General features: G+C 40.2%; 1 protein-coding gene across 1 annotated transcript; it reads left to right on the plus strand.

Annotated features, from left to right (window-relative positions):
* The first annotated feature begins 1,229 nt into the window (after positions 1–1,229).
* On the plus strand, positions 1,230–20,574 carry gad2 (glutamate decarboxylase 2). Its single transcript, XM_061921602.1, has 16 exons — positions 1,230–1,785; positions 1,927–1,989; positions 2,074–2,220; positions 2,626–2,859; positions 4,633–4,723; positions 7,323–7,435; positions 7,585–7,700; positions 9,527–9,606; positions 9,692–9,746; positions 11,088–11,204; positions 12,764–12,828; positions 12,911–12,989; positions 13,065–13,214; positions 13,293–13,400; positions 15,117–15,206; positions 17,748–20,574. Exons 1-16 carry the CDS (start codon positions 1,722–1,724, stop codon positions 17,919–17,921), a joined length of 1,746 nt encoding a protein of 581 aa, XP_061777586.1. The 5' UTR covers positions 1,230–1,721; the 3' UTR covers positions 17,922–20,574.
* The last annotated feature ends 4,427 nt before the right edge of the window (positions 20,575–25,001 follow it).

The raw sequence follows: 25,001 nt of genomic DNA on the forward strand, positions 1-25,001 counted from the left end.
ATATAATATAAGTGTGTATGTATATATATATATATATAATCTTTATATATGTGTGTGTATATATATATATGTGTGTGTATATATATATATATATATATATATATATATACACACACACATATATAAAGAGTATATATATATATATGTACATACACACTTAGAAACAATATGTGTGTTTATAAGTGTGTATGTATATATATATATAATCTTTATATGTGTGTGTGTGTGTATGTATATATATATATATATATATATACATGCAGCATGTACTTAACAGGTTGATGGAGTGTTTTGAAGTTTACATTAGAAGGCTACAATGCTCTCATTAGCCGCATCTTGCAAGTGTTTATCTTTAGAATCTTAAAACAAAAAGACGTGTGTTTTTGTCTCTCACAATGATTGTGAATGATAGGCAAAATTCCAAAAAAGTCAATTTCCCCTTTAAGAAACATCTACATGGCTTTAGCTCCAGAAGACTTATATTTGTTTGAGATTGTACTGCCACAAGCAGTGGAAAACTGTATTACAACTGTGTACCGCTGCAGCGCATATGGACGGCAGCTGAGAAACATATTTTTCACTGCCCAACAATGGGTTAAACACTGGCTCAAATAGAGACATGAAATTGGCAATAGGTGTGAATGTCATTTTTTTCCTACGTTTTTCACCTGAGGGTTGCAGATGGAAAAATTAAAGGGTGCAGGGGGCATTTCGTTATTCGTCACTTTTAAAACCAGTACAACATGCATTTTTTTTTTTTTTAAAACAGCTTGCATTTCAGCTTTATTGCCGTCAACAATTTAACTTTTTTTTGATACAATAATGTAAACCTGTTTGGTCCTATTGCTTGTTCCACTCTATTCATTTCTGTTCGAGTGCGCTATGGCCCATTAAAAAATTAGCAGTGGGCCACAAATGGCCCCCGGGGTGCACTTTGAACACCCCTGATTTTTTGCTCTGATTGACTTGTGACCAGTCCAGAGTTTCACCCCCAAATATTTTCTAGCACAGGCTCCAGGTCATCTGTGACTTTAATGGGGACAAGCTGTATAGAAAATGTGTAAATGGCTCTATCGTGTCATTTATCCACCGTGAGTAAACCAGGTAAATAGTAGAACATACTTTTTAGAGTAACAAGCTGTGACACTGCAGAGAGCCTCCTCTCTCTCCCTCTCATCCTCCAGCACCGGAAGGAGGGGCGGTGGCATCCTCTGCATACAGCCGCCCAATGTGACGCCCTCCCCGGGCAGACGTCTTAGTTGGCATTCGGCGTGTGTTTGGAGGTTATAGAAGTGGAGCAGTGGCGTGCGTGTGAGGAGTCACGACGCAGCTCGTCATGACCCACAAGTGAATCACGATTATGGAATGGTTTTCTTTTTTTTTTTTCTTCTTTTTTTTTTTGTAGCGATGACGTGAAACGCAGTTTGGATGTAATCACTAGTCTGATTTGCCCCTCGCTCACTTTTTACTGCTAGCTTTCAGGATGTAAAACAAAAAAACATATTTCACTTTATTTGATTTTTGAGGGGATTTGCCAAAGAAAAGGTGATCGTTCTCGCTGCCGAGGAGGAGGACGCTGCGGCTCTCTCTTCTTGTGTAACCTCTTTTTTTTTTTAATGCTGATGATTTTTGGTGGAGGTGTCTTTTCCTCGCGTGTGCGTGGATGTGCACGCGTGCACTGACGCAGAGCACCACGCCACATTTGGACGAGGCGGCACTGGATGGCGTCCCCAGGCTTCTGGTCCCTCGGTGGGGACAATCCAGGCAGCCAGAGCCCCAACACGCGTGAGTACATCTCATGTATTCATTACCGTAATGTTTCATAATTTTCCCTTTTTAATTGTATGACTTTTTTGTGCACAATATATGTTTTTTAATAAGTTGCTCTGTGCACCTGAAAACAACCCGTCGTCCTGTCTCTTGCAGCCCGGGCTTGGTGCCAGGCAGCGGCCCAGAAGCTGTCTGGAGGGCTCGGATCAAAATTATGTGGTATATATATTTTTTTCGTTTTTCACTGTTTTATTTTTATTTTATGTGCATTTGTTGATTGTTGCATTGCATGGCCTCCCTAAGCGCTGCTGAACGTCGGGGAGGTGGAGAAAGCTGCAGCGGAGCCCGACGCCAATCAGCCCCTGCAGACGGCGACGGAAGGATGCGGATGCAACAAAACCTGCAACTGCACCAAAGCTCCTGTGGTATTCTCCGACCTCTATTCAACAGGTACAAAAAAGACACTCAAACCTGCTAAACATTTTTATTTTTGCTGTAAATAAATATGGCCATTTTCAGAACGTTCAGTAAAGCAACTATTATTCACTAATAACAGTAATTGAGGCCTTTTTGAGTGCATTTGTGATAGTAGACTATGAACCTGTTACATGTGTCATTATGCAATCAATATTCCTTACTAAGTTATTGAATGTTCACGTTTAAATTGTATTTAAAAACAAAACAAAATAACATGTATTGATGTTGGGTGTGCACACGCATGCTTCAGTTAGGGGTCACCTTGATTTTTGGTGCAGTAAAAAAAAAATGAGCACAAATTCACATAAAAATTATAAAAAACAGTAGGCACGCTTATTTTTCTTTTATTACAATCTTAACACAATTTTTGTCCGCCAGACCTTCTTCCAGCCATGGACGGCGATGCCAAGACCATGACTTTCCTGCAGGAGGTGGTGGACATCCTGCTGGCCTACATCGTGGAGTCGTTCGACCGCGACACCAAAGTGATCGACTTCCATTACCCCAACGAGCTGCTGCAGATGAACAACTGGGAGCTGCAGCATGAGCCCACCTCGCTGGACGACATCTTGATCAGCTGCCGTGCCACCCTCAAGTACGCCATCAAGACAGGTGAGAGGCTATCGGAGGGGTGGGAGACAGGTGGACGGTCTCAGTGAAGGCCTGCATGTTTAAATTTAAATGGTCATATTGAATTGACAAATACTTTTTTAAAATGCATATGTTTTGCACAAATGCTACATATATAATTCAACAGAATTGCAGTTTTTTTTTAAATACATCATTTTTATCTGTGTTGAAAATAAAATGTTTAGATACACTTGGGTGCACCTTCCTCCCCCATGCATGTGGGCCTCCAGTGCAGATCAGATGAGAAATGTGTCAAAAGGCCCAATCTCTTGTAAAATAAAATGTTTTGGTATTTTTATGTCAAGACTTTCCTTAAGTGCACCTGGCTTGTAATAATGCATGCCTGCTGAAACAAATTAAACAAATACAACAAATGTTTTACTGCTTCATCAATAGCCATGATTTAAAATGTCATTCTAAAATGTGTATTACTTTTTTAATGTCCATTCATTCATATTTCTATATGCATTTTACAAACAGCAGTTTAGTTAATTGCACCATTTAACCAGTTCAAATAAATAGATCTACACATTTAGCAACATTATCTTTTAAATGATCCTTTTTGGGCTACATGTAAATATTAAAAACAAATTAGGCCTGAGTTGTGATCCTTTTGTTGCGCCCCACCAAATTGTAACCACCACATCAAAAATGTAGACGTGACAGTTTTACATGGACATGGTTTAATCATTCAAATTTGATTTGATTGAAAATGTTCCTGTAATTTACTGCTTCATCATGACAAAGTGATCAAGATTTGAAATTAATTTTACATCTACAGGCATTTCACAAACATGTGGCAAACTGGGGGCCATGCACACAACGGCTAAATTTAAAATGTAATCATATCCATCCTTTAAGGTGGAAATAATCACATTTAGTAATTATATATACAATTATATAGGGAACAGATTAGACTATAAAATATTGCAGCATTTGCTTTTCTAATGATTCATTTCAGGAAAAAATATTGCATAAAAGGAGAGGCAGGCCCCATGTTGTCTCTCATTCTCTTTTCACCAAGTTGTAACCACAGCTAACACAAAAATATGGGAAGGTTCTGTATTGTCTAAAAAAAAAAAGTAATATTTCAAAAGTATAGTCATGATTTAAAACTTTTTGGCTACAATTTAAAACATTTTCTTTCTTTTTATTGCCATACATGTTATTCACAAAGTCTTTAATCAAAGATAATTTCTACCTATTTAACCTGGTGAAAATACCAGCATATATTCTGTAATAATGTAAGGGACACTGAACTGTATTGTTAATCATTTTTAAAGTGTATTTTTTTAATGTTTGTTTCAAGCAATATGAAAAAATTAAAAGGTAAAAAAAATTGTTCTCTGTGTGCATTTAGCATTGCTCCTTGTGTAATTTTAATCACAACAAACACTATTACTAGAAGTAAAATGATTGATTTAAAATGTCCCCTGAATTTACTGTTTCATCCCTTCTAAATAAAATAGGCATGCTTTAAACATTCGCATTGAGAATTTACAATTCAATTTGTTTAATTTGTTGGAAATACATATTTAGTTGTAATATTTGAAGCACTGGTGCATTTGCCTTATAAAGTGTATTTTTTATGCACCATATAAACATTAAAAAGGGGGGCAAAAAGTGGCCTAAGCTGTGGGCCTTGTGGCGCTCCTAATATTAAAAAAAAAGAATTGTAATACCACAAAATATGTGTCTATCATCATTGAAATATAACATTATTTATTTAAAATGTTCTTACCGTGTCTCCCTCAGCCCACCCGAGGTACTTCAACCAGCTCTCCACAGGGTTGGACATGGTCGGCCTGGCTGCTGACTGGCTGACGTCCACCGCCAACACCAACATGTACGTGACTGCTGTTCAGCACCATTCTTCTAGACTTCCTTCATCCTCCTCCTATCCATTCATGGCCCGGTCTGCACGTGCTGATAGTGTCTCTTTGCACAGACATCCCCCGCCAAGTGGGGAGGGGGAGAAAAAAAAATTCTAAATTGGCCCCCTTTAACCCCACCCGTCTCCTTTTTCTATTTTCTGCACCCGTGCCCTCCCTCTTAGCCTCCCCATGGGAACAAGAGAGGGAGAAATTAGCTGTGAAATTAAATCCAGCAGCTCCATTTATAGTGTCTGTTTTGGTGCTGATAAAGCATGCCTGTTGTCAAACGGTGACTTTCTATAACTATAATTGGTGGTACAAATGTGTACATAAGTGAGAATGTACTGTTTTCTTAGGAGCAATTTAAAGAAAATGTTTCTCATTGCAGCAAAAGAAAAACATTTTACAACATTACACATTTTTTTAAATGTTTAATAACCTATCAATGTAATGCTTTTTAAATTTTTTTACATTGTATTTTTAACCCCCAGGATTGACTTTGCATCATATACCAGATAATACATAAGGGGGGAAGAAGATGTGAAGTGAAGTGAATTATATTTATATAGCGCTTTTTCTCTAGTGACTCAAAGCGCTTTACATAGTGAAACCCAATATCTAAGTTACATTTAAACCAGTGTGGGTGGCACTGGGAGCAGGTGGGTAAAGTGTCTTGCCCAAGGACACAACAGCAGTGACTAGGATGGTGTAAGCGGGGATCAAACCTGCAACCCTCAAGTTGCTGGCCTGGCCGCTCTACCAACCGAGCTATACCGCCCTGTGTATTACTTTTTTAATGTCCATTCATTCATATTTCTATATGCATTTTACAAACAGCAGTTTAATTAATTGCACCATTTAACCAGTTCAAATAAATAGATCTACACATTTAGCAACATTATCTTTTAAATGGTCCTTTTGGGGCAATATGTAATTATTAAAAACACATTAGGCCTGAGTTGTGATCCTTTTGTTGTGCCCCACCAAATTGTAGCCACCACATCAAAACTGTAGATGTGTATATCTATATAAGATAATGTACTTATTGATTAATAACAAATAATATCAACATACCAGTGTTTTCCATACTTTTTTTTTGTGGTGGCTCGCCTCCACAAATAGATTTAGACAAATGAGGCACTACCTTTTCGCCCTCGCTCATAAACATTTCGTGTCTGTGTAGCTTGTTATTACTACTCTGTACAGCAGGTGGATTTGTAACAGCCTCATACTCACCAGCATGGTCTGCCAGAGGATAAAAAGACATAGCAACAACTATATTTAGCGATTATATTGTTTGTTTTAAAACAGCCACTGTCAAAAAATATTGTGCTTTTTTGTTGATTTGAACATGAAAGCGCATACCGCTCTTTTCGGTGAGCAGTGCGCCCCAAACACACACTGGAACAACATACTACTTTTAAAGTTTTTCTTTTTTTTTTTTTTTTCTATATCCCACAGCAAACTAAAAAATTACATGCACATATGTCATGGTCAATTATGCAAATTAGATTACGACCAATAGGGGTGCTGAAAAAAATAAATTCACATCTGAATTGAAATTCTGACTTATTCGGATTCAAAATCTATTCATAATTTGTAAAAATAGATTTAAAAAAATTAATTTGAAATGTTTTTGAGAATAATTTTTTGAAAGACATTATTTTAGGCCATCTCTGGCTATACCTGCTGAACATTCACCTCAACAGCCCAGAGGAGCGTGTCTTGCAACCTGTTTTGAAGATATTTTATATATTTTTAATAATAAATAATTAATGAGGGAACCTTTGGCCGTCTTGATTCAGATTCTTGGAGTTAAGATACAATTCTCAATTCAACAAATATTGATTGGTATATAAATTAGAATAAAACCTTTTTTAATACATGTTACAAAAGATCCTCTTAGCTGCTGACATACTACTCATATGCACAGTGTTGGCTTACAAAATTAATGTAATTTTTTTTTTCTAAAATCAGTGTTAATTTCATGTAAGAAAATAAAGCCAACTCAGTCCCAGTTTTACAGTACGTAAAATTGAATTTTTAAAAGCAACTGAGAAGACATATTGTACAAAGAAACACAAATTAATAAAATCAATAATATCAATTTATTTTGAATCCAAAAACTAATTGTTAAATTTAAAAAAAATGCAGGAGAATTAAAAAAATATATGTATCCAAAACATTTTTTAATCTGTTCTCATAAATAATAAATCGATTGAGGATCGAAATTATAAGTCAAGATTTGAATGTGAATAGATTTTATAAAGCACCCCTACAATTGCAGGTATCAGTTTGGATCCGCAGTCCTGTGGTAAAAGCTGTTAACACCTGCATGTTATGTGGGGGGAAATGAAATGTCTTTATAAAGATAATAATGCTCATGATAGCGTTTGATACTGCAGTATAATAGCTGTTTCAAATGTTTTTGTTACATTTAGTGACACCTACAGTATATATACAGTACACAAGATGCTTAAGTACAGTACAGCCACAATAACAAACATATTGCATTATTCGCTTTTATTCTTTATTTTGTCTAACCTGCTTCCCTGTGACGTCTCCGCACAGGTTCACCTACGAGGTGGCGCCAGTGTTCGTGCTGCTGGAGTACGTCACGCTGAAGAAGATGAGGGAGATCATCGGCTGGCAGGACGGCCGCGGAGACGGCATCTTCTCCCCTGGTAATGTCGACATCCTGCTCACGTCACCCGCGCTCCAACTTAGCGAGCCGCTAATTTGCATATAGATGAGCCCCCAAAATAGAACATCCCTTCACCCCCCCGGCTTTAAATTTCTTTCTGATCACGGTGCTGCCAAATGTGTCCCCCAGGTGGTGCTATTTCCAACATGTACGCTATGCTGTTGGCCCGCTTCAAGATGTTCCCAGAAGTCAAAGAGAAAGGGATGTCATCTGTTCCTAGGCTGGTGGCCTTCACCTCCGAACATGTACGGCGCTATTTTATACAATCCATCCATCCATCCATCCATCCATCCAGCCATCCATCCATCCATCCATCCATCCATCTGTTTTCTTCCACTTTTGCTAGGTCGGGTCGCGCGGGCAGTAGCCCAAGCATAATAGCCCAGACTTCCCTCTCCCCAGCCACTTTGTCCAGCTCCTCCCAGGTTATCCCAAAGAGTTCCCAGGCCAATGTATGCTGGGTCTTCCCCTTAGCCTCCTACTGGTTGGAGGTGTCCGGGTGGCATCCTGACCAGATGACTGAGCTTCTCTCCCTATCTCAGGGGTAGTGAACCAATGGCTCTCAAGCCAAATGCGGCTCTTTTGATGTCTGCATCTGGCTCTCAGATAAATCTTAGCTGACATTGCTTAACACGATAAGTACCGTATATTTCGGAGTATAAGTCGCACCTGCCGAAAATGCATAATAAAGAAGGAAAAAAACTTATATAAGTTGCATGGGTGTATAAGTCACATTTTTGGGGGAAATTATTTGATAAAACCCAACACCAAGAATACACATTTGAAAAGCAATTTAAAATAAAGAATAGTGAACAACAGGCTGAATAAGTGTACGTTATATGACGCATAAATAACCAATTGAGAAGGTGCCTGGTATGTTAACGTAACATATTATGGTAAGAGTCATTCAAATAACTATAACATATAGAACATGCTATACGTTTACCAAACAATCTGTCACTCCTAATCGCTAAATCCCATGAAATCTTATACGTCTAGTCTCTTACGTGAATGAGCTAAATAATATTATTTGATATTTTACGGCAATGTGTTAATTTCACACACAAGTCGCTCCTGAGTATAAGTGGCACCCCCGGCCAAACTATGAAAAGAACTGTGACTTATAGTCCAAAAAATACGGTAATGAATAATTCCACTGGTATTCACAGTGTTAAAAATAACGTTTAAAAACATTCTCATGCATTTTAATGCATCCATCCATTTACTACCGCACCTGTTCAAGAAGTATTTTATTTATTATTGGTTAGCTTCAAAAGAACAATGGTATTAAAAAGAATAAGAGACATATTATACTCTAAAAATGTTGGTCTTACCTAAAATTCACGCATTTAGTTGTATTCAGTGTTAAAGAAATTTTATGGCTCTCATGGAAATACATTTTAAAATATTTGGCTTTCATGGCTCTCTCAGCCAAATAGGTTCCCTACCCCTACCCTATCTCTAAGGGAAACCCCGCCAGCCGATGAAGGAAACTCATTTCGGCCGCTTGTACCCGTGATCGTGTCCTTTCGGTCGTAACACAAAGCTGACCATTTGTGACGATAGGAACATAGATCTACCTGTAAACAGAGCTTTGCCTTCCAGCTCAGCTCCTTTTTGATAACGGATTGATACAGCGTCAACATTGCTGAAGATGCCACACCGATCAGCCTGACGATCTCACGATCCACGCTTCCGTCACTCGTGAACAAGACTCTGAGGTACTTGAACTCCTCCACTTGAGGCAAGATCTTTTCCCCAACCCGGAGATGGCACTCTACCTTTTCCCGGGTGAGAACCGTTGACTCGGAATTGGAGGTGCTAATTCTTATCGCAGTCACTTCACACTCGGCTGCGAACGATCCAGTGAGAGTTGAGCATCCTGTCCAGATGAAACCATCATGACCACATCTGCAAAAAGCAGATTTTATATACTGAAATATATACACTCAGAAATACCACCAATCTCATGATATAGTTGTGTTTATCATACCCACTCATGTTACCAAGCATGTCTACCGGATATAAATGCACGCACAGTTTGAGAATTACTCATTCTGGAACTTTGCAGAGTCATTTCTCCATCAAGAAAGGAGCAGCAGCTCTTGGTATCGGGACAGAGAGCGTCATCTGCATCAAGGTCGATGAAAGGTATTCACAAATGTACACCTGCACAATCAAATGAGCAAGAGCAGCAATTCCACCGGATTGAGTGTAATCATTTCTCCCGCATCAGTGGCAAGATGATCCCTGCTGACCTGGAGAGGAGGATACTGGAGGCCAAACAAAAGGTGATAATATCGTCAACATCAGGGATGTTTAAAGTGCGGCACGGGGGCCATTTTTGACCCGCAGCTAATTTTTGTGGTAGCCCTCTGCATATTACAGAAATACAATTGATATATTTATGTTCAGCGCTGCCTCGTTTATTGCCAGTAATCCATTTCAAAAGGTCAAAGACCGAGTTATATGACAACCAAAGTAGTTTTTCCTGCAAAATGTAAATCCAATTAGTCTTTCAGACACCCAAAAATATGAACACGACTGCAGTTTTACATGCAGAAAACAATATGAAATACATGCAGAAGACAATATGAAATACATATAAATGTACCTCTCGTTGAAGAATCTTGATTCACTGCGGGTTACTTTTTGAATTAAGTAGTGTTTCTCACCTTATTTATCAAAGTGCTGGCACTCGCAATTTTTTTTGGGCCCCATGTTGAATTATTTTGCAGTCACCAACACGAGAGATTCTTTTTGGGCACTCGATCACATGAAATGTTTCGTGGGCAAAAAAACGGAATAGTTTATTAGCTACAATGTTTGGCTGTACTGTAACCATATACAGTACGTTCAAAAGACAGGGCAACATTTAAAAAAAATCTGAAGAAGTGGGAAGCGTAAGAAAACCGAAATACCCAACAACTGTACAACAACTAAGTAAATTTGTCAAAGTTTTCATCAACTGGTTTAACATACATCGACCTACACTGGAATGGTTTTAGCGTAGGGAAGAATATGAAAATTGCTGTCGGCATGCTGTCGTTTTTCCGGTGGATAACGTTTGAACACCCCTGACATCTCCTGTTCATCTGATTTTACACGGCCCCATGGTTTGCAATGTTTTCTGTTTATGACACACTCCAAAAAAATATTTCAAAATACAGTTTCCACCTAACTTCAGAACTACAAACAAATGTCGCAAAATGCTCAGAAAATATAATCAGCACTGCTTGACTGATCTAAAGCAAATTAAAAAAATATATATTACCTTTTTAATTTCATGTATGTAATCAGTTTATTACTGTATTTTACACGTACATTGCTTGTATATAAAATCAGGCCGGCTCCTGGCATAAAAACTGTTTGTTTAGTGACACAACCACTAGGGGGACACATGAGTTGCCTTGGTTTATATTTATCAATTACCAGTGACATTTGAAACCTCGCGGGTTACATTTATTACAAATGTCTGAAATTAAACGCTCGTATTAAAGACCAAAATTGGTCCAAAAGGCCTAAAGCTTTCACTAAAATAAACTTGTCTTTCGAATTAAACGCCTAGAAACCAAGGACCTCCTTTGTCATCACACCCTCTGAAAACTCACTTTATTTGATCCTCCATGCAGGGTTTTGTGCCGTTTTTTGTGAGCGCCACGGCCGGCACCACGGTGTACGGCGCCTTCGACCCTCTCATCGCCATTTCGGATGTTTGCAAAAAGTACAACGTCTGGATGCACGTGGATGTAAGTCGACTTTGATGCACTGCTTTCAGCGGGAATAGAGAGCTTACCATTTTGAGTTTGACAAATGTATTAAGTGTTTTGCTTTGACCCACTTTTGAGCTCGCCATCTCTTCACACACACATACACACTCACAAACACACACCCCAGAGGAGAAAATGTGAGCGCATGCTGTAAATCATCCACTCTCATGACACGGCCATTATTGACCCCCTTAATATTCTCTGCCTGCTGAAGTCTGAATGATTTAGTCCTGACAGAAACGCCTCAATTAAGACACAAATGGCTTTTTACGTCTATGGCAAAAGAGTATGTTACATGAACTGGCCTTCGCTTTATTAAGTGTAGCCATTATTCATGTATTAAATGTAAACAAATGAGAATGATTTCTTAAGGTTAAACATTTTCATTTTTAGAATGATAAAATAAGGCTAAATGTTGTGTTTTCAACGCATGCTTTTTTGTAATTTTTCACTATATACAGTATTGATGTCTAGTAAATTACTAGGATATGGTAGAAAAAAAAATTTAAAGATTTACTTGGAAAAGCTCTTCTAGCACTTAGGTGTTCAAGGTGCGGCCCAGGGAACATGTGACATATTTTGTTGGTCTGCGGCACATTTTGGAAATACATTTTAGGAAATAGTTTAAATATAGATTGTTTTTTAATTATATTTTGTGTTGTTCTTTTTGCATTAGATTTTGATTTTTATTTATTTTTTCCTCTTTATAAAATGTAAAAAAATATATCAAAATGGCCTCTGCACTTGCTATATATTTATTTTCTATTTATTTTTTAGTAAGTAGCTATTAATGGAAAACATTTGGAAACAAATCCCTCTTCTGACACCAAAATCAACCTAAACCTTAACGGAATTGAAAATTATGCTGGAATACAAAAACAATATCATAAAAAAATCTAAAGTGTTTCAGTGCAGAATGTTTTCCCCTCTAATTTACTGTGATTTGCTCCAAAATGTTAGCCAAGGTTTTGCCTTTGTTCCCACTATTTGTGCTTCTTCGTTGACATTCTGTTTGGTTTGTTGATGTATTTAATTTTTTTAACTGAAGAAAGCGAACATTTAAAAAATAAGATTTCAAGAAAATTAGTATGAGGAGATTTAAATTCTCACCACTTTGACTTGAGATTATAGATGGATCTTTTATTTATTTTTTTTCAAACACCATATCGTTGCGGCGTTGGGCTCGATTCCGGCTTTCCAGCATGCTTTGCAGCACTTTGTGTACGTATTTGCCAGATATTAAGTGTCAAGGTAAGACTAAGCTGTTGTTTATTGTCCCACTTCTGACACCAAAGTGGCGATCTTAAGCCAGTAAGAGATGGTCAGAGACACTTCAGCTCGTTTCATTTTCAAATTCTTGATTGGGTCAAAGCTGTTGTAAAATGTATTTATATCATATCGATTCCACAATTTTCCTTAAAATAGTGTGTTTTTGTGGTTTAAATAAACTTTCTTTTGGGCTACATTCTATCACTTATGTTGGTGGAATAAGGATGTGCCTTTTTATGTGATGACCGTGTGACTGTTTTTTCCGTCAGGGTGCATGGGGAGGAAGTTTGCTCATGTCCCGGAGACACAGGTGGAAGTTAGATGGCGTTGAGAGGCAAGTGGCGCAAACAAGACTAATGTGGCTTATTGTCAAAGCTAACAACCACTTACAGTAATCATTGTTGTTGTCTCTCCAGGGCCAATTCAGTGACTTGGAACCCACACAAGATGATGTCCGTCCCCCTGCAGTGTTCTGCCCTGCTGGTGCGAGAGGAGGTGAGTTGTTTTGACCTTGCGTTATGCTCACTATTTTTTCATATGGAACTCTAAAGAAGCTCTCCTCTGCTGCAGGGTCTGATGCAGAACTGCAACCAGATGCACGCCTGCTACCTGTTCCAGCAGGACAAGCACTATGACCTCTCCTACGACACCGGAGACAAAGCTCTGCAGTGTGGACGCCATGTGGACATCTTCAAGCTGTGGCTCATGTGGAGGGCCAAGGTAAGCACTGCTGACTCGCTCGTAGCTCTGCCGCGATGCATTACGGGACGTAACGGGTGCCACTCTTGGCCTCTGCAGGGTACCATCGGGTTTGAGGCTCAGATTGACAAGTGTCTGGAGCTGTCCGAGTATCTGTACAACAAGATTAAGGACAGAGAAGGATACGAGATGGTGTTTGACGGCAAAGTAGGTCCACATCTTTTTTTTTGTTGTGGTACAGAACAACGCTCACATTTTTTTGGATCACTTTTTTATTTCTTTATTATAACAGCACCTGAAATCTCAACATGGGTTAAAATATATATTTTTCATTAATTTTATTTCATATTTCACTTTGTTTTCAATTCCATTAATTAAAAACATTGGCATTAACAGTTGTCTTTAGGCAATTGTTTTGATAACCGCCACAAAATGGCAGTGGTAGTTGTATTGTTCTTTAAGATCAACTGAACCATTAGAGCTATTTATTAATTAATTTTGTTCAAAATACTGGTCAAATCACTATATTTTCCCCTGCCTTTACTTTCTTATGCAATATTGTTTAGTACATAATCAACAGTAAGTATTTTCAATTAACACCCGCCCACTTTTTTATAGTTTACTCTACTTTTATTTTGCAATTTGATCCCTGCTGTAAAAGAAAAGTACCCCCCTTTGGTGGATGTACTGAGCATTGCTGGCTTCAATGCAGCGGTTCTAAAGACCCGGCGGGCCACGGCATGTCTCGCTCTTGCCGCCAGTGTAATGTGCTGCTATTATTGTGTAATGAATGCATAATTGCTCATATGCATATGAATAGCAACGGTGTCAGAAATATGCTTCAGCGAACACAAGGAGAACAAAAGCGTGCACAGATATGACAGGATATTAGGCTCTCAAAGATGCCTGTGGACACCCGCCAGCTCTTTAACGCTATAGGTTCTGTTTTTTTAAATATATTTTGTACATTTGCTACAAAAAAAAAATACAAAGCCAAAGAGAATCCTGTCCACTAACAGTTCCAATCCAGTCCTGTAGATGGCACTGTATGTAGGAATATCACATTATGTTGCCATATAGTACAAATATTTACAAAGAGATAAACTGATTTAACTGATATAATGAAAACAATTTCTAGTAATGCAGTCGACCCTTGCCACTTTGTGCTTAAGTATTGCTGTTTCACCACATCGCAAATTTTATTTTTATAAATATATTCTGCAACATTTTTACCCTGAATTAAACATTTTCAAGCATACAAATGGCAAAATACCAGTAGTATTGACCACCATAAAAGACCAAACCAATCAGAGAGCACTGTTCAGTATTGATTGATTAACAAGTTGAAAAACGTATTCGGGTGTTACCATTTAGTGGTCAATTGTACATAATATGTACTGTACTGTGCAATCTACTAAAAAAAGTTTCAATCAATCAAAACAAATTGTGGTCACTGATTGGCTCAGCCTCAGCAGCATTGCTGTATTCGATCACAATTTTGTAAAAGTGACTAAAGGGTGTTATTTCATGTCTAGAAGACACACATAACATTAAAAGATGTATTTAGAAGGCCTTAAACATTTTTTTTTCTAAATATTCACTTTAGAATAGTTGTTTCCTACTTTACAGAAAATGGATCAATTGCGGTCATGTTTGAAGCCAATTAACAGCAATAAATGAGGGTTTGCTTCTAATTTGATATGGGGAATATTTTACAATATTTTACACCATACAAAAATAATAATTTACAATAATATTAATCATCATTACCTTACTAATAATAAATACATATAATTTTATTTTAAATAATTTCACACAATAAAATTGGCAAAACATAAAAGACAATGACCAGTTTAGTTTTAAATCAACAAAACAAAATGATACATCATTTGTCTGTTGTGCCACCTTTTGTGTTCCCTGCAGCCTCAGCACACCAACGTCTGCTTCTGGTACCTTCCACCGGGGATGCGCTACATGGAGGATAAAGAGGAGAAGAAGAAACGCTTGCACAAGGTAAACACCCCCTAGAACTGAAATTCCCAGTCGGCTAATTGTAAATAAAACTCTTCAAAATGTGTTCATGTAAAGGTCAAGGTGTGAGGGGAGTTAAATTAGCGGTGATCATCCTGCACTACGACATGGCTAATTGACAATTAACACTAACAGATGGTACTCCCTTCCCTTCAAAAGTATCACCTTTTGTCACACATACATCATACGCTCATTTTTCAATATGGCAAAAAGACACAATCCATCCATCACAATATGTTCTCCAATTCACAAACTTGATTGGTTCTTGAACATGGTTCTTAAGTCAAATAGTTTGTATTGTGAAGCACAGTTGAAGACATGAATGTTTGGTTCAAGCGTAGACAAAAGTCTTTATTTTAGAGAACGCACACTTTGAAGATACTATGTGTCACTATCAAACATAACAAGAGGGTCATGGATCAACAGTCTTCCCTACTATTAAAACAACACAACTCAACTGTCAACACACGCATACACACAAGTCTCTTTGGTGCTCTGAAAAATTAAACCACCATGTTATTTCAATAATAATAACACTAAAAAAAAGTGAAATCCTTTTTATTTTGCTGTCAGTTCACGGCAGACACAGGGCGGAGAAGGGAGGGGGCAGGTAGGAGGGGAAGTGTGTGTGGGTACCCTCATCTCTCTTAGTTTATGTTAACAGGGAACCCCTCCTTAATTTCCAGGCTGGTTTGTTGGCTTTTTGTACCCATATTGAATAAGCAAAATAGACAAAACTTGGTGAATGGTGAGAAAAGAAACCAAAACAAGAGTATTGTACCGTATTAACAGGATGTGACATAGGGGGCTCCGCCACTTAAAAATGGCAGCGCTCCGTGTGTACTGTACTGCACAGGAAGTGATGTCCCTAAAATGGCCACGCCCTAAGGCAGTGGTCTCCAAACTACAAATACGGCCCGCCGGCGTCCAAAATCCAGACCGCGGGAAATCAAAGTTTTTTTTTTGTAGAATTGTCTGACCGCTTCTATGTTATCTACTTGTCTTTGTTTATAATGTCTATTTTCTGCTGGATCTAACCTCTTTTTTAATGCTGCCCTTTTTTTGGCTTCAGCTATTACATACGATATACTGTAGTATTATACATCAGGGTTGTCCGACTCATTTGAGCTAAGGGGCCACATGGAGGGATAAATCTGTGCACTTGCGCATTGACACTAACAAAGACAACTTCAGATTGTTTTCTTTGACTTACTTTGGCCAAAAATAGAACAAACACATTCTGAAAATATGACAAAAAAACTAGAGAAAAAATTCCCGACAGCGGTAAAGTTTAGATAGGGGGTCCCCAAACTACGGCCCGCGGGAAGTCTCAGGTTTTAAGTTTTTTATTTCTTCTTTATAATGTATTTTCCACCACTTGTTGGTACCGTATTTTTCGGAGTATAAGTCGCTCCGAGTATAAGTCGCACTTACCGAAAATGCATAATAAAGAAGGAAAAACACATATATAAGTCGCACTGGAGTATAAGTCGCATTTTTGGGGAAATTTATTTGATAAAACCCAACACCAAGAATAGACATTTGAAAGGCCATTTAAAATAAAGAATAGTGAACAGGCTGAATAAGTGTACGTTATATGACGCATAAATAACCAACTGAGAAGTTGCCTGGTATGTTAACGTAACATATTATGGTAAGAGTCATTCAAATAACTATAACATATAGAACATGCTATACGTTTACCAAACAATCTGTCACTCCTAATCGATAAATCCCATGAAATCTTATACGTCTAGTCTCTTACGTGAATGAGCTAAATAATATTATTTGATATTTTACGGTAATGTGTTAATAATTTCACACATAAGTCGCTCCTGAGTATAAGTTGCACCCCTGGCCAAACTATGAAAAAAAAACTGCGACTTATAGTCCGAAAAATACGGTACTACTACTACTCCTAGCCGCTAAGGCAAATCATATTGTCTAAAAATGCTTTTTCCCATCGATAAAGTGACATCTCGCTCGCGCCGCAGTGTCGGACGAGCGTGCAGCAAGTGCACACTCTTTTGGTCAATTAGTGAGTGATGAATATATATATATACAGTATATATATATATATATATATACAGTATATATACAGTGTGTGTATATATATATATATATATATATATATATATATATATATATATATATATATATATATATATATATATATATATACATATATATATCCACACTCACACACAGCCAAGCCCCCGGCCAAAGTTTTTTAACCCAATGCGGCCCCCCGAGTTAAAAAGTTTAGGGACCCCTGCCCTAAGGCTTCCAGCGGAACACAAAACTAATGAATGAAACGTTTGTATACCAAAGACATGGTTCGCACAGAGAGGCATTTTTGGCTCGATCTAAAAGTTTGTAAATCAAAAGTTCGCATATAGAGGGGTACTTAAATCTTGGTACAATGTTAAAATAATTTGATGAAAATATGATGAAGGAAACAATAACTTGGACATCTCCGTGGACCATCATGCCGTCGGTTTCCCCCCTGGTGTGTACCTGCAGGTGGCGCCGGTCATCAAAGCCCGCATGATGGAGTACGGCACCACCATGGTCAGCTACCAGCCGCAAGGGGACAAGGTCAACTTCTTCCGCATGGTCATCTCCAATCCGGCCGCCACCTTTGAGGACATCGACTTTCTGATCGAGGAGATCGAGCGCCTGGGCCAGGATCTATAAGACTCCATCTGAACGACTTGTTTGTGGTGAATGTAATTGGTAAACTTCCTTGATTCCTCCAAATGAAGCTATTTAAGAGTATATTTGTGATATACATATATCTATATATTATGTATTGTAGCTTTGCTGTGGACTGGGCGCGTCCAAAGCTTTGTAAAAGTGCTTCTGTCCGCCTCTTTGCTAGTGTAGTCTGACCCAGAGACGTATGATAAGTGCTGTAACGTTCGCTGTACTTTTTGTGTGTACTTACGTGCAATAAGTCCACCACCAGCTTTTTATTTTCCAATCGTTCCTCGTTTTTGAGTGCCAAAGTGGCACTGTTCTCACATTCCTATTTTTTGGAGGGGGGAACAGCGCTTTGCCGGCCTTACCTCAGCGTAATCAAACTGCCTTCAGCTCATTTGCTACCGCTAATTTACAGCTAGCTACCACAAATAAACATGGCCGACATTAATACATGTACTTGAATTAGGAGTAGCGTGAATCCTGGAAAAAGAGCTCAGCACAATTTCAGTCAATTGTTGGGGGAAGTGTTCCAGAACCAAAAAAATAAAAAAAACACTTCCTGTTACGTAACTGTTTGCGAAAGTGGGCCCACAGTTGGCTTAAACGCGAATGTATGAATCACACAATAGAACTTTTGCACAAAAATTGCTGTAACGCTATCCCTGTTAGCGCTATGCACAATTTGAGGGAACTCTCGGTGGCAGTGGTTCTAGAATTTGCCGCTCCATGACCAAAAAAAAAAAAAAACCCACTTCCTGTCCTGTAAATCAGTGGTCCCCAACCGGCCGTAGCCCGATTGGTACCGGGCCGCAGAAGAATTTTTTATTAATTTTTATTTTTTTTTAAAAACATTTTTATTTTTATTTTTTTAATCAACATAAAAAACACAATATACACTTACAATTAGTGCACCAACCACAACAACCTCCCTTTTTCATGACAAAAACGTCCCTTTTTCATGACAAAGAAAAAAAAAAAAAAAAGGACACCCCCCACCCGGCCGCGGGACAAATTATTAAGCGTCCGCGGATACAAAAAAGGTTGGGGACCACTGCTGTAAATGACGCACCCTGTTTGCTAATCTAGACCCACAACTCCAGGAGGTTGCTAGACTCTACTTGATAGTGGATATTTTGCTAGCATTAGCAAACAAAGCTAACAATAAGGCATTGGTATTATTTTCCACTTGTATAAATAGGACTTATAGTCATGTGTCTGTTTGCTATTCCCGTGTGGTATATATTGTCGGCATATAATCCCACTTCAGATTTAACTACATGAACAAAACATCACATCAATTTTGGCCAATTTGTGGTATTTTTTTCGTGTCAAATTGTTGATGGAAGTGTAATCCTCTTAACTGTGTTTATCCACTTGGGCCTACGTTGTGGTTGTCTACCACCATATTTCCTTTTTTCTTTTTTCTCTCTCTCAAATCCACAATCTGTAATAGACATAATCCTCCCAAAGCAATATGGGTCCAATAATTAGAAAGCACAATAAGCTCCACAATCACTCTTGGTGTAAATAGTATATGTACTGTATATAAGACGTATAACAAGAGACTATTTGTGAGGTATATAAGTTATATTTTCCAGTCTAAGTCTCGTTTGTCCTCTTATTACTTCGTGAGGGTGTGTCCCAACTTGCTTCTTGTACTATTTGGGGGGAGTGGCGGGAACAGATGTGTGTGTGTGCGCGCGTGTCTTTTCCGTGAGTGTCTCGTGAACGTGTGGCGGCCATGTCGGGCCCCTTGGAAGCACTGTTGTGGTGACAGTGGTGTGTTTCTGTAACTGTGCTGCCTTAGTGTTGTCTACGGTTCTCTCTCTCTCGTGCACTTTAGCACACGTGAACCGATGATGTGCAACGTCCAACACGTGTCCCCTAAACTGGGGTGTGCTCCAACTTGAATGTGCGATCACTCGTTCTTCTCTACTTTTCAAGCAGCTCCGTTGCGACGAGGTGGTCCGATTCCGACACATGCAACATCCGCGGCGTCGGCGCCAAATGTCGTGCTCGTTCGTGGCGTCGCTTCCTGCTGCCCGTTGCACGTGCATGCGCCGCCTTGCCTGCCCCGCTTATGTGATGTGCAGCCTCCTAATGTATATTTAACAGTATATATCCATGTCTACGTATCTATATATTTCTATATACAGTATATACACCGTGGTGTAGCTTTGTAAGTAGCTTTGTATAGCCTCGTATAGCGCCGGCCTTTATGTGCTTCCTGTTGACGTCTCTCTGTGCAGCCTGCATGCTGACCTTGCCTTGTGACCTCTCGCGCTCCACGCTCTGTCTACTTCTTCTTCTTCTTCTTCCGCCTGCCTATCGCCGCCCTAAGTGTCATATTTATTCTCGCTGCATGTTCTAACCGCTCTTTCGCCGTATTTAACCTTCTTCTCTCTTTCGCTCCCGCCTGCGACGACCTCCCGGCTAGCCAACTGCCAATGCTACGTTTGTGCGCCCGACTACGCCATGTTGACTTGTGTCGGAGCGGAGTTTTACTGTCACTGAATTGAACCCTCAGTTGCTCATTTATCGGAACGAATCCCAATCATTTACACTAGACGTGGTTTAAAGTCCTGCACTGTATTCTGCTAAGTGATTTTTGTGTGTTACATCTAAATAAATATTGTAAGTAATTTAACCTTTTTTTGCTTGCTTTCTTTGCCCTTATATCTGTTACACGTTACATAAAGTACTTGAGTGTTCTTATGTAAATACATTTGGAACAGTGAAGTACTCTAGTGTTTTATTGTTAGCTCTATTTTTGAGGTGATATAATCCTCATCCAGCCACTGAGGTCACGGTACTTAACAAGTTACACATTAAATAGTGCGATAAAGCACAAGAAACAGTTTAAGTGTATGTAGTAAAGTGTCCATTGATGCTACCTCAGTTTTTGTGTTTAGAGTTCTAGGACAACCCAATTACTTTTACATTTTCTATTCCATCCATCTTCTTCCGCTTATCCGAGGTCGGGTCGCGGGGGCAGCAGCCTAAGCAGGGAAGCCCAGACTTCCCTCTCCCCAGCCACTTCGTCTAGCTCTTCCCGGGGGATCCCGAGGCGTTCCCAGGCCAGCCGGGAGACATAGTCTTCCCAATGTGTCCTGGGTCTTCCCGTGGCCTCCTACCGGTTGGACGTGCCCTAAACACCTCCCTAGAGAGGCGTTCGGGTGGCATCCTGACCACATGCCCGAACCACCTCATCTGGCTCCTCTCGATGTGGAGGAGCAGCGGCTTTACTTTGAGTTCCTCCCGGATGGCAGAGCTTCTCACCCTATCTCTTAGGGAGAGACCCGCCACACGGCGGAGGAAACTCATTTCGGCCGCTTGTACCCGTGATCTTATCCTTTCGGTCATGACCCAAAGCTCATGACCATAGGTGAGGATGGGAACGTAGATCGACCGGTAAATTGAGAGCTTTGCCTTCCGGCTCAGCTCCTTCTTCACCACAACGGATCGGTACAACGTCCGCATTACTGAAGACGCCGCACCGATCCGCCTGTCGATCTCACGATCAACTCTTCCCCCAATCGTGAACAAGACTCCTAGGTACTTGAACTCCTCCACTTGGGTCAGGGTCTCCTTCCCAACCCGGAGATGGCACTCCACCCTTTTCCGGGAGAGAACCATGGGCTCGGACTTGGAGGTGCTGATTCTCATTCCAGCCCCTTCACACTCGGCTGCGAACCGATCCAGTGAGAGCTGAAGATCCCGGCCAGATGAAGCCAACAGGACCACATCGTCTGCAAAAAGCAGAGACCTAATCCCGCGGCCACCAAACCGGAACCCCTCAATGCCTTGACTGCGCCTAGAAATTCTGTCCATAAAAGTTATGAACAGAATCGGTGACAAAGGGCAACCTTGGCGGAGTCCAACCCTCACTGGAAATGTGTTCGACTTACTGCCGGCAATTCAGACCAAGCTCTGACACTGATTGTACAGGGAGCGGACCGCCACAATAAGACAGTCCGATACCCCATACTCTCTGAGCACTCCCCACAGGACTTCTCGGGGGACACGGTCGAATGCCTTCTCCAAGTCCACAAAGCACATGTAGACTGGTTTGAGGTGATATAATAGCCGGGATCTTCAGCTCTCACTGGATCGGTTCACAGCCGAGTGTGAAGCGACCGGAATGAGAATCAGCACCTCCAAGTCAGAGTCCATGGTTCTCGCCCAGAAAAGGGAGGAGACCCTTCCCCAAGTGGATTTCAAGTACTTAGGAGTCTTGTTAACGAGTGAGGGAAGAGTGGATCGTGAGATCGACAGGCAGATCAGTGCGGCGTTTTCAGTAATACGGACATTGTACCGATCCGTTGTGGTGAAGAAGGAGCTGAGCCGGAAGGCAAATCTCTCAATTTACCGGTCGATCTACGTTCCCATCCTCACCTATGGTCATGAGCTTTGGGTCATGACCGAAAGGATAAGATCACGAGTACAAGCGGCCGAAATGAGTTTCCTCCGCCGTGTGGCGGGGCTCTCCCTTAGAGATAGAGTGAGAAACTCTGCCATCCGGGAGGAACTCAAAGTAAAGCCGCTGCTCCTCCACATCGAGAGGAGCCAGATGAGGTGGTTCGGGCATCTGGTCAGGATGCCACCCGAACGCCTCTCTAGAGAGGTGTTTAGGGCACGTCCAACCGGTAGGAGGCCACGGGGAAGACCCAGGACACGTTGCGAAGACTATGCCTCCCGGCTGGCCTGGGAACGCCTCGGGATCCCCCGGGAAGAGCTAGACGAAGTGGCTGGGGAGAGGGAAGTCTGGGCTTCTCTGCTTAGGCTGCTGCCCCCGTGACCCGACCTCGGATAAGCGGAAGAAGATGGATGGATGGATTTGCAAGTTCAATAAAACGCTTTTCTCGAATTAAAAAAGTATCCTTAAATTAAAAAAAAAGTTCTGTAAGTAAATGGTAAGCACGTTAAAGAAAAATTTAATTCTAAAATCAAACAATCAAGTAAAAAAAAAAAGAACGATTCGCAAGTTAAAACAATTTTCTGCGTGTAAAAAAACAATTTGCATGTTGGATTTTTTTTTCAGTTCCAAAAACAAGTAAAAAGTTGTTTAATCTAAAATCGATTCATAAGTAAGATAAAATCATTTTTGTAAGTAAAAAAAACAATTCACAAGTTTAAAAAAAAACTTCTGCAAATAAAAATGTATTTAGTAAGTACAGCAATTTGCTACAAGTGACAAAACGATTTGCAAGTATAAAACACATTTTTGCAAGTAAAAAAAAACGATTTTCAATGAATTTTTTTTTCTGCAAGTAAAAAACTTTATTTCATTTAAAAAAAACAGTAGGCAAGTAGAATAACGTTTTGTTTTTTTAAGTTAAAACTATTGGCAATAAAATTTCTCCCTGTGTGATCCACACACTTGCACTCAAGGCACTGTAATGTGCACTCTACGACGACAGGTGGTGGTGCTGAGTCCATTTAGGGCTGTCAGAAAATGTTATTTTGTCCTGTCTTGGTCTTCCCAGCTGACTACAACAGCATAGCAACATAACAGGGAGGCATAAATAGATAACATTGCACCATTAGAACGAGGGGATAATCAAATAAATGGGGCGATGTGAGCTGGGCCATTTGGCTACAGAAACTCGCTCTTAGGAAGTGGAAAGTCACTTTGCTGGAGGGAAGGAGCCTGAGCTGGTGCCCGAGTTGGAGAAGTTCCGACTGGATCTTGTCGAACTTATTTCGACGCAAAGCAAGGGCTCTGAAACCAGTCCTCTCGATGAGGGCTGGACTTTCTTCTACTCTGGTGTTGCAAACAGTGACAGGCGACGAATGGAGGTGGCAAAGCTTACTCGGGGCCTGTATGCTGGGTGGGAGGACGGATCCTGACTGCCGTTTGTGTTTACGTACCAAACATCAGTACAGACTATCAATCAATCAATGTTTATTTATATAGCCCTAAATCACAAGTGTCTCAAAGGGGTGCACAAGCCATAATGACATCCTCGGTTCAGAGCCCACATAAGGGCAAGGAATAACTCACAACCCATTGGGATGTCAATATAAATGACTGAGAAACCTTGGAGAGGACCCCCCCACCAGATGCAATGGACGTCGAGTGAGTCTAGCATAATATTGTGAAAGTCCAGTCCGTAATAAACCTAACATAATTGGGACGGCGTGGCGCAGTGGAAGAATGGCCGTGCGCAACCCGAGGGTCCCTGGGTCAATCCCCACCGAGTACCAACCTCGTCACGTCTGTTGTGTCCTGAGCAAGACACTTCACCCTTGCTTGTGATGGGTGGTGGTTAGCGCCTTGCATGGCAGCTCCCTCCATCAGTGTGTGAATGTGTGTGAATGGGTAAATGTGGAAGTAGTGTCAAAGCGCTTTGAGTACGTTGAAGGTAGAAAAGCGCTATACAAGTACAACCCATTTATCATTTATGATAGTGGAGTACTTACCCTTTTTGATTCACTAGAGGGAGTACTGGAGAGTTCTCCCACAAGAGATTTCCTTGTTTTACTGGGGACTTCAACGCTTGTTGGCAACGACAGTGAAACCTGGAGAGGCGTGAATGGGGGAATTGGCCGCCCGGACCTGAACCCGAGTAGTGTTTTGTTATTGGACTATTATCTAAAACGAACACCATGTTCATAGTGTACACAAGGGTGCCCATATGAGCACTTGGCACCAGGACATTGTTATGTTGGACCCGGTCTTCTGCCGGTCACCTCCCAAGTTAGTTCGATGACACATAAGCTGGTTGTAAATGAATCCCTGAGACATAGCTGATCATTTTGATATTTTAATACCAAAGCCTTGGGAGATCAATCTAGATGTAACAGTTCAATCGCATTCCCCAAATTGATCTAATTCTACTATCGAAGTTTCGCCTCTTCTTTCTCACCGGCCACCCTTCTTCTCCTGCCCCCCTTCTTATCCATCCCCCCTCCTCCTTGCCTCGGACAGTTGAGATAAGGAGGGTGTTATTGTTGCTAGTTACATTCCAAGCCCCAATGCCTACGTACGCTCAACACTTAGCTGTCTTAAAACATGACCAGGACAATAAAAATATATCTATCTCCTTCAACACCCAAGGCCGCAGTTCTATT

Source organism: Nerophis ophidion, linkage group LG15 (genome assembly GCF_033978795.1).
Source record: "Nerophis ophidion isolate RoL-2023_Sa linkage group LG15, RoL_Noph_v1.0, whole genome shotgun sequence".
NCBI lineage: Eukaryota > Metazoa > Chordata > Actinopteri > Syngnathiformes > Syngnathidae > Nerophis > Nerophis ophidion.

What these genes read in the sequence shown, in the direction of transcription:
- gad2 (XM_061921602.1), top strand. Translation starts at nt 1,722, where the DNA reads ATGGCGTCCCCAGGCTTCTGGTCCCTCGGTGGGGACAATCCAGGCAGC. An exon ending in GCTCGGATCAAAATTATGTG is followed by an intron (nt 1,990 to 2,073) that starts GTATATATATTT and finishes GGCCTCCCTAAG; the next exon opens with CGCTGCTGAACGTCGGGGAG. An exon ending in AGAAGAAACGCTTGCACAAG is followed by an intron (nt 15,207 to 17,747) that starts GTAAACACCCCC and finishes GTGTACCTGCAG; the next exon opens with GTGGCGCCGGTCATCAAAGC.